At 40.8% G+C, this 13,175-nt stretch overlaps 1 protein-coding gene across 1 annotated transcript; it reads left to right on the forward strand.

Moving 5' to 3' along the window:
• The first annotated feature begins 7,433 nt into the window (after positions 1–7,433).
• LOC149315876 (uncharacterized) lies at positions 7,434–13,097 on the forward strand. The gene is made up of 4 exons (XM_089518280.1): positions 7,434–7,485; positions 7,841–8,275; positions 12,304–12,468; positions 12,868–13,097. Exons 1-4 carry the CDS (start codon positions 7,434–7,436, stop codon positions 13,095–13,097), a joined length of 882 nt encoding a protein of 293 aa, XP_089374406.1.
• Positions 13,098–13,175: the final 78 nt, after the last annotated feature.

A 13,175-nucleotide genomic window follows, 5' to 3' on the forward strand; every position in this document is an offset into this window, starting at 1 on the left:
CCTGCAGAGGTCTGCAGTTTAGGGAGGAGTATTTCAAATTCTCAGATAGTGATTGCCAGGTCATGAATTTAATTTTGTTTTGAATGTTATATGAATGTTTTGAACCTTCCTATTATGTAAGCATTATGTGTCTTAGGTGTATTAATTAATTAATTGTATGTCAATTGCTGCAGTTCTTTTGACAGTGTACAGACAAGCTAAAAAAACATTTGACACCAGGAAAACCCAGTTATATAACAGCAGATAACAAAAACAAAATAAAAACAGCTGAAGGGCATGGTAACACAGCAGCACATAAATAAAAGCAAGAGTCTGAAGATCTAAAATACAAAATAAAGCAGTAGTGTCAAATTTAGCACCAAAAACTATAATATGCAAATCATAGCACAAGTGTTGGTTTTCAATCTCCCTCCCTCTTTTTAAAGAAAAGTTATAATTCTGATCAAAATCAGAATGACTTTAATGCTCTTAGAGAATGAAACTATTTTAAACATAAGAGAATTCCTTTTACAATAACATTTGTCTGTAAAATGACAGAATCTGTTTTACTGGACAGTTTTCATCTTCCTCTGAAATACTACCTTATGATATGTGCACATTATTTCCTGTTATGTTTCACAGCTATACTCAAATGACAGGTGAGCCCAACCCAGCCAATTATTGTTCTACATGACTAATCTCTGAACTCTTTTATCGTTTCCCTTGTTGCCATAGGGACCTCTTTATGCTTTGTCCAGCCCTCTAGCGAACATTTCCCCTAGTTTATTAAATACACAGAAACATGATAAGGCATAGTACCTGCTACTCAGAATAGCTGCCCAGTAAGTACAGCCATTACTTCCTTCTTCTATCTTTGGTGAGTTCTAAGAGATCTGGTTCAGATTTTTGTTATTACAAATATTTTGTACTTTCTAGTTTATTATTTAGAAACATAATAGTTGAGCGTACTCTTGAGAAGCAGAAATGGATTAAGTATAAACTGCTGAGTCTGAATTGGGATGTTGCTTTTAATTATTTCTATCCTACTTTGTTGTGTTTGGAACTGGTTGGTCTTTTCAAGTTAGAGATTAGAAGTAGAGGAGTACCATTTAAACAGGGCAGAAACAGTGGTGACAGATTATATCTGATCAGTTTCACCAAGGTCTATTTCTGTGTACTAAAACTAGGTAACTTTCCCACTCCACACACTGATACTGCATTTCTAGGAAAATTGCTAGTCTGAGGTGAGAAAGAAAGAGAGGTTTTGTTTTGTTTTATCATATAGTAAGGGTATACAACATATCTTTTCTGTTGAGGACTGCTTTCCAGGAGGGGGATGTAATCCGTCAGTGCCATATGCAGATAGCAGGCACAGCTAGAGCCAAAGATGGGCAGGGCCATCCCTTTTCCTCACTTCTGGTTTGCCACCTTGTGCAAAGGCCACCAGGTAACAGTACATTTGACCCTTCTTTGTCCTTCATCTCCAATAGGAAACTGATATTAAAGGCAGTAGAATCGTAGAATCGTAGAGTTGGAAGAGACCACAAGGGCCATCCAGTCCAATCCCCTGTGATGCAGGAAATCAAAATCAAAGCATCCCCTGTGACCAATAACCATTCAGCCTCTGTTTAAAGACCTCTAAGGAAGGAGACTCCACTACACTCCGAGGGAATGTGTTCCACTGTCGAACAGCCCTTACTGTCAGTACTTTTCTCTGTTCCAGGCTTCAGATTTTTATTTACAATTCCAGCACCAGTTACATCACTGGCTTCTTGTCAATGACCAATAAAGTATCTTAAAGTGTCTTGACCTAGTTCTTGCTGCAAACTGCGCTATTTCTGACTACCTGGCACTTGACTTTCCACTATCTGATCATCATTTAATCTCCTTTGCTCTTACTTATACTCCTCCTCCTCGCCATACTATTCAACGCCATTTTCGTGATCTTCAATCTGTCAGCTCTAACCATCTTGGTCTGACCCTGGATTCATCTCTCTCTTCCCTAAATCTCGGGGATTCTGCTGATTCAGCTATGTCTTTATTTAACTCCACTCTTTCCTCAACTCTTGACCATTTTGCCCCTGTCTCTGTACGCACTTCTTCCTCTAAGACTAGACCTCAGCCCTGACTTACCCCCAACATTAAGTTTCTCCGGTCCTGCTCTAGAGCGGCCGGATGTCTTTGGAGAAAGTCCAAAGAGTGGGCTGATTTTATCCATTTCAAATTTGTTCTTTCTTCCTTCTCACGCGCCCTCTCTATGGCAAAACAGAATTATTACAAATCATTGATCTCCGCCAATGAGAGGCACCCGCAGCGTTTGTTCTCCACCTTCAACACTTTGCTTAAACCTCCCTCTCCTCCTGTCTCTTCATCATTCTCTCCTAATGACTTTGCTAATTATTTCATCTCTAAGATTTCCACTATTCGCTCTGAGATAGTCCCCCCCCCCCCCCCCGATTCTTCTTCTGCTCTTAATCTTCTATCACCCTCGCCTAACAAATTTTCTGTGTTTCCTCCTGCCTCTTTGGATGAACTCTCTACACTTCTGAACTGTTTACTATTTGATGTTCCTTTGGTGCCTGTTTATCAAAGGTCATTTATCCCACAGATCCAGACTACAGCCAAAGTCTGTAGATTTTTTCTCTATAATATCGCCAAAATCCGTCCATATCTCTCAGCTTCTACCGCAAAGACACTGGTCCATGCCCTAGTGGTCTCACGACTAGACTACTGTAACCTCCTCTTGGCAGGGCTTCCCCTCTCTCATCTCCACCCATTAATTTCTGTTCAGCATTCAGCTGCACGCATTATTTCACTCGCTCGCCGTTATGATCATGTCTCCCCTCTGTTGTCTTCCCTTCACTGGCTCCCTCTTCCTTTCCGCATCAGGTACAAACTTTTGCTACTCACCTTTAAAGCCCTGCATGGGCTGGCCCCTCTTTATTTAACTGATCTTCTCTCTCCCTACATCCCTACTCGCACTCTCCGCTCTGGTAGCCAAAGTCTCCTCTCTCAACCCAGGATCTCCTCTGCCCCATCCCGGATCCGTCCCTTCTCTCTTGCTGCCCCTCATTCCTGGAACCTTCTTCCTCTGCATGCACGGCTCATCACTTCCCTAACCAGCTTTAAAGCTGAGCTGAAAACCATATTGTTTAGGGAAGCGTTCTCAGGGAATTTGTGATTGTTATCTGGCTGTCTGACAATATTTGATGTGATGTGATTTGTTTGATATTTGATGTTTTTACTCTGTTTTTTCCTTTCTATATGGTAATTTTATCTATTCCTCTTTTAATTGTTATTATCTTAGAATGTACGCCTTGGGCAGGCTTTTATTTACTTCTAATTTTACCGACTTTGTACAGCGCTGTGTATAATTACAGCGCTATAGAAATAAAGTTTAATAATAATAATAATAATAATAATAATAATGAACTCTTCCAAACCTGCAACCTGTTCTCTTGATCCAATTCCTACTCGTCTTCTAATCTCTATAGCTCCCTCCTTTCTGCCCTCGCTTCTCCATATCTTCAATCTCGCTCTCTCTACAGGCTCCTTCCCTTCGGACTTCAAACATGCTCTCATTTCCCCAATTCTGAAAAAACCTTCTCTTGACCCTTCCTCTCTGTCTAGCTATCGTCCGATTTCTCTTCTTCCTTTTCTTTCTAAGGTTTTGGAACGGGTTGTTTATTCTCGCTGTCTTGAGTTTCTTGAAGCCAACTCCATCCTTGATCCCTTTCAGTCTGGTTTCCGCCCAAGGCATTCTACTGAGACAGCTCTCACTAAGATTTCGAATGACCTTTTACAGGCCAAGGCTAATGGCCTTTACTCTGTTCTCATCCTTCTTGATCTGTCTGCAGCCTTTGACACCGTTGATCACTCTCTTCTAGTTGATATACTTTCTGACCTTGGGTTCTCAGACTCTGTTCTTGACTGGTTTAGATCTTACTTGTCTGGCAGATCTTTTGCAGTAGTTGCTGGCGGTCAGACTTCTTCTCCTGTTCCCTTACCTGTTTGAGTTCCCCAGGTCTTTGTTCTGGGTCCCCTTCTGTTTTCTCTCTACACACTGTCCTTAGGAAAACTCATTAGCTCTTTTGGCTTTTCCTACCATCTGTATGCCGATGACACCCAGCTGTATCTTTCCGCCTCTAACCTTTCTCCAAGGCTTGAACAGCAAGTTTCGTCTTGCCTCACAGCTGTCTCGCAGTGGATACGTCATCGGCGTTTGAAGCTCAACATGTCCAGGACAGAGTTTCTTGTCTTTCCTCCTAAGCCCACCCTTCAACTCTCCTTTTCTGTCTCTGTGGACAACATTTCTATTCAACCAGTCCAGCAAGCCCACAGTCTTGGTTTTATCTTTGACTCTTCTCTGTCGTGTATCCCTCAGATCCAGACCACAGCCAAGGCTTGTAGATTCTTTTTGTACAATATTGCCAAAATCCGACCATATCTCTCCGCCTCTACTGCCAAGATCCTGGTCCATGCCCTAGTGATCTCACGACTTGATTACTGTAACGTCCTCCTGGCTGGGCTTCCTCTTTCTCACCTCCATCCTTTAATCTCTGTTCAGCGTTCAGCTGCACGCATTATCACTTCCACCCACCGCTCTGACCACATCTCTCCTGTGTTGGCATCCCTTCACTGGCTCCCCCTCCCTTTCTGCATTCAGTATAAGCTCCTGCTGTCGACATTTAAAGCCCTCCATGGACTGGCCCCTCCTTACTTATCAGACCTTCTTTCTCCTCACCTTCCCACTCGGGCCCTCCGTTCTGGTAGTCAAGGTCTGCTGTCTCAGCCCAGGATTTCCTCTGCCCCATCCCGGATTCACCCCTTTTCACTTGCTGCCCCTCACTTCTGGAACCTTCTTCCCCCACAAGCAAGAGCCATCACTTCTTTAACCAGCTTCAAAACGGAGCTGAAAACCATCCTGTTCAGAGAAGCCTTCTCAGGCATTGCATAATTGTCGCTTACTATTTGATGTTCCTTTGGTGCCTGTTTATCAAACCATTTCCTGTATTGCTATGTACTGTATATGCATTATCCTACTTGAGAGTATGTATTTTCCCTTGAAAATAATTAACCATCCATTATGAAGCCAAGCCCTCCCTCCAGTCCATCTGCCTTGGTCCAGGCCTTGGAGGTTAAGAGGAACTGCTGGACCTCTTACCCTTTCCCTCCACCACTCCCTTCTCCTTCTGTGTCATGTCTTTTTAGATTGTAAGCCCGAGGGCAGGGATCCGTCTAACTAAAAAGATTGCATGTACAGCGCTGTGTAAATTTACAGCGCTTCATAAATAAAGGTTAATAATAATAATAAATAATTAAAGAAAGATAGCCTCATCTCGCTCTCCTTCCTAAAGGTTATTCAGACGTTGTTTTTGTTAGTGCAACTATATGAATAATCTCACTGACACATTCTGGTTTTGTTGTTCACACTATTTTTTTTTAATCAGAATCACAGCTATGCTCATTTCTACAAGTTCGATTGTTCACACGTGTCAGAATTGCAAATAAAGAGCCTGAACAGACAGGCCAAAATAAAGCTGCTTTGGGTCACTTTGGAGATATGCTGTTTAAATGATGCATACATCTTAACGGGCTAGAAGCCACACCAAAGCCACACTCCAGTCCTAAGGACAAGCACAGGTTTGGAGCAGCCTCTAGCATCTTAAGATGTGTGTGTCATTTAAACAGCATACCTCCAAAGTGACCTGAAGCAGCTTTATTTTAATCTGTCTGTTCAGGCCCAGAGTTGAAGTTGGTGATGCAGATGTATTCAAAACAGCTTCATTTATATACTGCTTCATACTGAATTAACAGTGTCTAAGCGGTTTACAACTGTAAGCTAATTGCCACCAACAATCGGGGTACTCATTTTAGCAACCTCGGAAGGATGCAAGCCTGAGTCGAGCTTGAGCCCTTTTTGCTGGTATTGAACTCGCAGCCTTATGTTTTTGAGTGAGTGGCTGCAGTACATGCATTTAACCACTGTGCCACCAGGGCTATTCAAAACACACTCAAGGCATACCAAGTTTTATCCCAGTTTATCCCAGGTCTATTCGTATTGGTTATTCACACATCTGACATGTTAATCTTTTAGAAAAATATAGGGGGGGAGGGACCCTGAGATCTAGTATCCTGGGTTAAGTAGGTTTTTGGCAGCCCCCCTTCCAAATTTACTCAGGTGCATTTGAAATGCATGTGAACAACAATGATTCAACCCACATTCTACTAGGATTACTTTCACCCTCTGAATAACCCCCTAGAAAGCTGAAGCTCTGCCCTTCAGACCCTAAGTGAAGGCTGGAATAAGTCTCCCCCTCCCCTGGGCCTCAACTTCCAACTTTTCTGGTGGACATCCTGAAGGCCAGGGAAGAATGAGACCTATACCATTCCCCTTTTCATAAATGCTTCTGATGATACTGGCTCTAAGTACTAGTGTGGCAGCTTGCTGGTGATCTGATTATTGGGGTCTCTCTGACTCTTTCTTCAGAAAAGACCCAAGCAGAGTAAATAGCTGCAGCCCCTGAGATGTTGTAGTTGGGTTGTTGAAGGAGAGCTAAAGAGCAGGGGATGGTACAGGGCATAGTAACTGGTTTGCTTTCTCCATTGTTATCCTCCCTCTCCTTCCAGAAGTTGATCCCTTGTTGATTTCCTGAAAGTCTCATGTTTGGCTTTCTCCCTTTATGTGCTGCCTCATCGCCACTGCAGATCTGCTTGGGGAGAACTTTCTGTACCTTTTCCTTGCTAAAGTTAGTCCAGGATCCCAGTGTAATATCACAGAACTTTCTGTATGATTGCCATACCATTTCTCTCCTATTCATGCCATATTTATCCTGTTCTTTTTGATCTTCTACCCTCTGTCTCAAATCACTCCTCACCCAGTAGATTGCCACAGGAGGTGGCCAGGGGTTTTGGCTGACTGCCTGCAAAAGAGTTTTGAAAATTATTCTGATGGCAATATGTCTCACCCGCTGCCATATAGGCAGTGGGTAAAAGGCAATGCAGCCTACTAAAGGCTCCATTTAAGCATTAAGCACTATTTAAACTGGATTTGTCATCAGTAAAACAGCTTTCTATATTAATCAAACTGTCATCAAGAGGGAAAGGGGGGACTACATACCTGAGCAATTTCTACCCTAAGTGCAGGTTGTGGGTGGTCATCTAGGTCACCTGATCACTCCTGCCATAGAGAGGTAACCCCCTTGTTTGTATTAGCATTCAGAAAAGGTGGTGTCACCCCCCTTCTTCTTTTTTTAAATTTGGTGTGCATTTCACCTTCTCCTTGCATCAGTGTGGCTAAATAATGGGGGCCCTATGTGGCTTTCCAAACTGATTTCAGTTTGGATCAAAATAGGTGTGGCAGTAAAGGGCTCAAACTGAGGCAGGGACAATCTTACAGATTCAGCCCACAAGGCTCCTTCACTTGACAGAAGGACCCATGGGCAGTCAGCATCATGGAAAACAGGGAAAGGCCATTTGATTATGCAAATATGCACATTTGTGGTGGTAAATTTAAAAAAAAAACCTAACAGAACCACAGCTGCCATGGTTGTGTGACCGAACATGAACTGATTCAGTGAGCATATGCACACAGCAAGAAACACTCCTTTGCACCAGTGTGGCTATGTAATGGGGTTCTCTTGTGTCTTTCCAAATTTATTTCAGTTTGGATTAAAACAAATGTGTGTACCAGTAAAGGGCTCAAACTGGGGCAGAGATAGTCTTGCAGATTCAGTCCACAAGAAGAAACTATAAAGCTCAAATGTCTGGGAAAAGCAAACAGTGATAATGGATGGGAAAACATACTATGCTTATTTTATAGCTTCTGTTGTAATCTAGACTGTTCTACTTCATATTACAGGCTACCTGCTTCCAACTACAATGGCAACTCATGAAGCAAGAAATGCTACCACATCTGGATGGACTGAAATGGCCACATTAACCAGTAAAGAAGCAGACAGCAACACTGCCTTACGTAATGCAAGTGCCAACTGGAATATATATGCCACAACTATGAACACTTCTAGTGTTTCTACACTATTATCTTATTTGTCACAAAGCACTCACTCTCCTATCACTGAAACAAACAGTTCATCATATATTACTCCTGAAACTAAAAAGGAGGTGACAACATTTCCTTCTGAGTCATTCTTTAGTAAATCCATATCTCAAGTCACTGTTGACGATCTCAAAACAACTTCTGCTATTACGTCGAACCTGATAGCCCAGGTTTCAACAAGTGTGCCACTAATCAGTAGCAAGCTTTTGCTTTCAGTTTCATCAAATCAGCTTCCAGGTAATGACGGGTTAACTATATACTTGATAGGATTCTACAATGTTGCCAAATTTTGAAGCAAATTGGGGGCAATTTAGACTAATTGGTACGAGTTTCAGATTAAGTGAGATTGGCCCAGTTCACCATAGACCAACATGATCTAGAGATTCAAATGTCAAAAGGTAGTGAGGAAAAGGTGAATATTAAGGCCTGAATTCACTTGGGGACATATACATGCATACGTCATGCTAACCATGTTGGGCCAAAAACTCAAAGTGCTGGTCATGACCTATAAAGCCCTACACAGCTTAGGTCCAGACTATTTGAGAGACAGTATCTCCCCATATGAACCTGCTAGAGCCCTAAGATCCTCAGGAGAAGGCTTTGTCTAAGTCCCCCTAGCGTTACATGCTTGCCTGGTAAGGACATAAGAGAGAGGCTTCTTGGTGACTGCTCCCACCCTCTGGAATGCCCTTCCATGGGCAGTGGGGCAGGTCCCGTGCCTGCTTGCCTTCCATCAGCAAGCAAAAATGGTTTTATTCAGGCCAGCATTTAATGTGTAATCATGGGATGGCTTTTTTATATGGTGTGTTTGTTATATGGGTTGGGTATTGTGGTTTTATTGCAGTTTTAATGTTTATAATTTTATATTATTTCTGTGAGGTTTTAATTGTTTTATTGTAATAAGTTTTTAACAAGTTTTTGTGAGCCACCTTGGGTCCCTTTCTGGGAGAAAGGCAGCATAGAAATTAAATGAATGAATGCTCACCATTGCATAATGGATGTAGTCTGCTGACAGTGGCAGAAGTGGTGTTGTGCAGACAGCGTGTTCCTCTACGCCTTTTCTTTCCAAGTTGTGCATTGAGCATTGCAGTTGTGAATCTTGTTTTGCATTTTCATTGTGCATCCTATACTTTGCCTTGTGGTTGTGCATTGCATATCATGCATTGCACAATGGCACTTAGTCATTGACATGTGTTGTGCAATGTTGCTATTCTGCACAGGTGTTGTGTAGTGCTGCCATAGTGTATCATCACATGTGGAAATTTATGCTATGTTAAGAGGATGTTGGATTCAGGCCTATGGCTCATCATAGCATAGTAGGTCCTGTGGCCAGATATGGAATGATTACAGCAGCACTGAGATCTCCAAAGGACCCCAGCAGATCTCAGTGATGATGGCATCATTTCATTTCACATCTATGGGGATGTAACCAAATGCTTCTGCAATCCTGCCTGCTCTCCCTCAAGCACATAATGGTTGTGTAGGGGGCTTCAGAGGTTATTCACTAAATCAAGGAGGCTTTGAGCACTGCAGAGGGAGGGACAGAATATCCACCTCTGCAGTGCCCAATAAAAGACATACAAATGCATAAGGGAAATTTACCTTATGATATATTCCCTGCAGGATGCAAGCCTGTGTGTCTGATATGACCATATAAATGTAAATACCAAGATGGTGTGATATGGAGAGGTGCAAAAGAGTTGAGCTTTGTTTATTGGCAATTCTAACATCAAATCTGGAGCAAAAATCTCATTGATTCTTTTAAGTCAAAATGTGTTTGAAGAGCAATTGTGTGAGTTCATTTAAGTTAGGTAACCTTATTTTTTCCTGCACCATTTAATTTATTTATATGTTAGAATTAACATTTAGTAGGAAATTGTGGAAAGTGCTATGTTGAGGATGTTCATTGTTGCCTAAGCTTGATCTCTAAGATTGCATCTGCTCTGCAGAAATAATCCAGGCTGAGACCACGTTAACTGTCATGGAATACTGGAATTTGTAGTTTTTTGTGGCACCAGAGTTTTCAGACAGAAAAGCCTAAATAGCTCACAAAACTACAAATCCCAAGATTCCATAGCATTGAGCTGTGGCAGTTAAACTGGTGTCAAATTGGATTATTTATGCAGTATAGATGCAGTTTAAGAATCTGTCTTTTCCTATCCGTCTTGCCTTCTGTAACCTAGCCTAGTTTAATCCTCGCTTTGCTTCCCCCTTACTTTTATGTTGTGTAAATCTTATTTTATTCACAAAGCAATATAATATTGTTGTTGTTTGTTGTGAGCTGCCCTTGACTCGACCTTGACTCATGGTGATGGATTCTTTATCCATGGATTCAACCATCCATGTTACCAGCTTGAAAATATTTTTTTAAAAATATAAATTCCAGAATTTCTAGCAAACCTTGATTTTACCATTTTATATAAGGGACAAAATTTTACTATGCAATTGTATTTAATGGAAGTTTAACATCTCTGGCGGATAAATAGGACTTCGACAAATTCCAATGGGCCTACTGTATCTTTACTCTTTAGGGTCTTCTTTAGTTCTTTCATGGCTGTCCTTCCCATTCCTAGCCTTCTTATTTCTTGACTGAAGTCTCCTTTCTTATCAGTGTTTGATCCAAGGTATGGGAAATCTTTAACTACTGTATTTAACTATTTCAATATTCTTGTTATCTAGGTAGATCCTCCATGGTCATTATTTTTGTTATTCAGTAATAAGCCTGCCTTTGCACTTTCTTCCTTGACCTTCCTTAGTAATTGTTCCATTATGTTTTCCACTACTAGTATGGTGTCATCCACATATATTTCTTGATGTCCCTTCCTCATTCCTCATTAATTCATATTTTGAAGCAAATATTACAAAGTTCAGTTATATTGGTTGAGCAACTCACTAAATTTAATTTGTATTATATCTCCTTATTAATTAAACATATAGTTTTTTTTGCCTAAATACCTTGAAATACCAGATCCTGTCTAATCTTGGAAGCTAAGCAGGATCTGGCTTGGTTGGTATTTGGAAGAGAGACCACCAGGGAATACCAAGTGATGTAAGGCTATATTTAGAGGATAGCAATGGCAAACCATCACTGAATATCCAATGACTAAAAGAACTTGATGAAATTAATGAAATCACCAAAAGTTGATGGGTGGCTTGAAAGCACATATTTCACTTTAAATATCAGTTTAAATTATTTTTGTTATTGTTATATTTATGTTATAGTGTTTATGTTACAGTTTAACATAACCAAATATGACACATCTCCAAAACAAATACACCACCCCAAGGGCAAGGAATCATAAGGTCCTCCAGCAGTTAACAGCATTCCTTACCATTGGCTGTGCTGGCAAGGGCTGTTTGGAATTCAGTCCAACAACATGGGGGCCATATGATTCCCAGTCCTTCATGGGAGGCCAGAAGGAGGTGTACCTTTTTGCCTTCACTTTCAGCAAGACTTATAAGGTGCAGTAGTTTTGGAGGTAATGGGACAAGCTTGCTTCACCTCAGTAAGAATTGTTATTACTCAAGGTAATAATAGCAAACCTGCTTCAAGTTCAGGAGGTTTCTGCTTAAATTTGAAAATCAGAGGCAGACAGCAGATATCAACAGCAGCACCATTACAGGGGCAGCCTAAGATGGAAGGCAGGCAGTCTTGAGTTACCACAAAAAGGCAAAGGATTGCTATCTGCCTTTCCTGTAGGCAACACACGAGCAAGGGCAAATTATCTTCCAACATGTCACAGATGAGCTTATACTTTGTAAACCGCTCAAGTGCACTGATAAGCAGTATAGAAATGTACTTGCTATTGCTATGAAAACTAGGACACATGTGACCAAACAATATTAGAGTGTGGTCAAGATTGCCATCCTTCCCAGTCTCTGAAGCACCAGGGTTCATGATCCACTCTACTCTACATCCACCTTCTGGCTAGAAGTGAATACGTGACATTAAATGTTCCTTATTCCACCTCACAGAGTAAATGAGAAGGAAGAATCCTCTTATTTCATCTTGATCTGGTAGCAGCCTCGTTAGCTAAGATTTCTGTATTAATTTCTAAACAAGAAAAGTGGGTGTTAATGGATGTGTGTGAGAGTTTGAATGACAACTGTGACCAACTGTGGTTGTTATGTAATGCATAACAATTAATCATATTACCAGGATTGTCCCTAGGTCTCAAGCTTTGACCCAGAAACCTCAGGGCCTGGGAATATCCTGAACTGACAAACCTATGTATGAGTAAGCTGTCTGTATTCTTTCATTTCAGCAGGAGCTGGTCGTTTGAAGAAGTCAGAAGCCATTCTAACAATCAGTTTTTCGATTCTTCTTGCACTAACAATCCTAGGGTTCACTGTTTATGTTCTCAATAAATATAGAAAGAGAAGGAATCAATATGCCCACCACCCACTCTATGATACTTCTTCTGAAACAGGTTAGTATATATATTTATCAAGAGGACTATGCAGATGCACGAAATTATTCCATGTGCTCAGATGGAAGTCCATTGGAATATATGGCACACTGCTCTAAAGTTTGGGAGGTTTTTCTTTTTCTTTTTCTTTTTTCTTTTTGGCAGATATAGGAGATTGATGATTGGATGGTGGAACTAGGAAAGATAAGGTGGCATTTGGATCAGAGTAAAAATATTTATCTTGATAGTAACACTTTTTAAAAATAGCTATGGCTCTTTGCCTTACTAGACATTTTGTAAATACAGTTTAGACCCTTGCAATACAATTCAAACACATTATACAAGGAAGAATTTTAATTCTTGAGATTGTTTGATTCTGTTATCTTTCTTTAATAATCAGTTTTTTCAAACTTTTCACAGTGGACAGATATACAATTCCTGATGATGTACTTGTAATATCAGGAGGGCTATATGATGCACCAAGAATATATAATCAAAACATGGTGTATGAAGATGATGAGCTTCAAAATGATTATTTACCATTTAGTGCTCAACCAGGACATCTCAGACTGGAATCTCTCCCAGAAGAAAAAGAACAGGACTTTTTCCCAACTTATGAAACATTTCAGATACCACCAGGAGATTTATAATAGACTGAACTCAGATGTTTCAAAGTGGCTAAAATAAATGTGCTCATCCAGAAAACAGAATTAATGAAGAAGTTTATT

The sequence above is a fragment of the Sceloporus occidentalis genome, unplaced genomic scaffold, assembly GCF_023333645.1.
Source record: "Sceloporus occidentalis isolate IW3139 unplaced genomic scaffold, rSceOcc1.0.p SCAF_3, whole genome shotgun sequence".
NCBI classification, from domain to species: Eukaryota; Metazoa; Chordata; class Lepidosauria; order Squamata; family Phrynosomatidae; genus Sceloporus; species Sceloporus occidentalis.

What these genes read in the sequence shown, in the direction of transcription:
- LOC149315876 (XM_089518280.1), top strand. Translation starts at nt 7,434, where the DNA reads ATGGAAAACAGGGAAAGGCCATTTGATTATGCAAATATGCACATTTGT. An exon ending in AAATATGCACATTTGTGGTG is followed by an intron (nt 7,486 to 7,840) that starts GTAAATTTAAAA and finishes TTCATATTACAG; the next exon opens with GCTACCTGCTTCCAACTACA. An exon ending in TTCATCAAATCAGCTTCCAG is followed by an intron (nt 8,276 to 12,303) that starts GTAATGACGGGT and finishes CTTTCATTTCAG; the next exon opens with CAGGAGCTGGTCGTTTGAAG.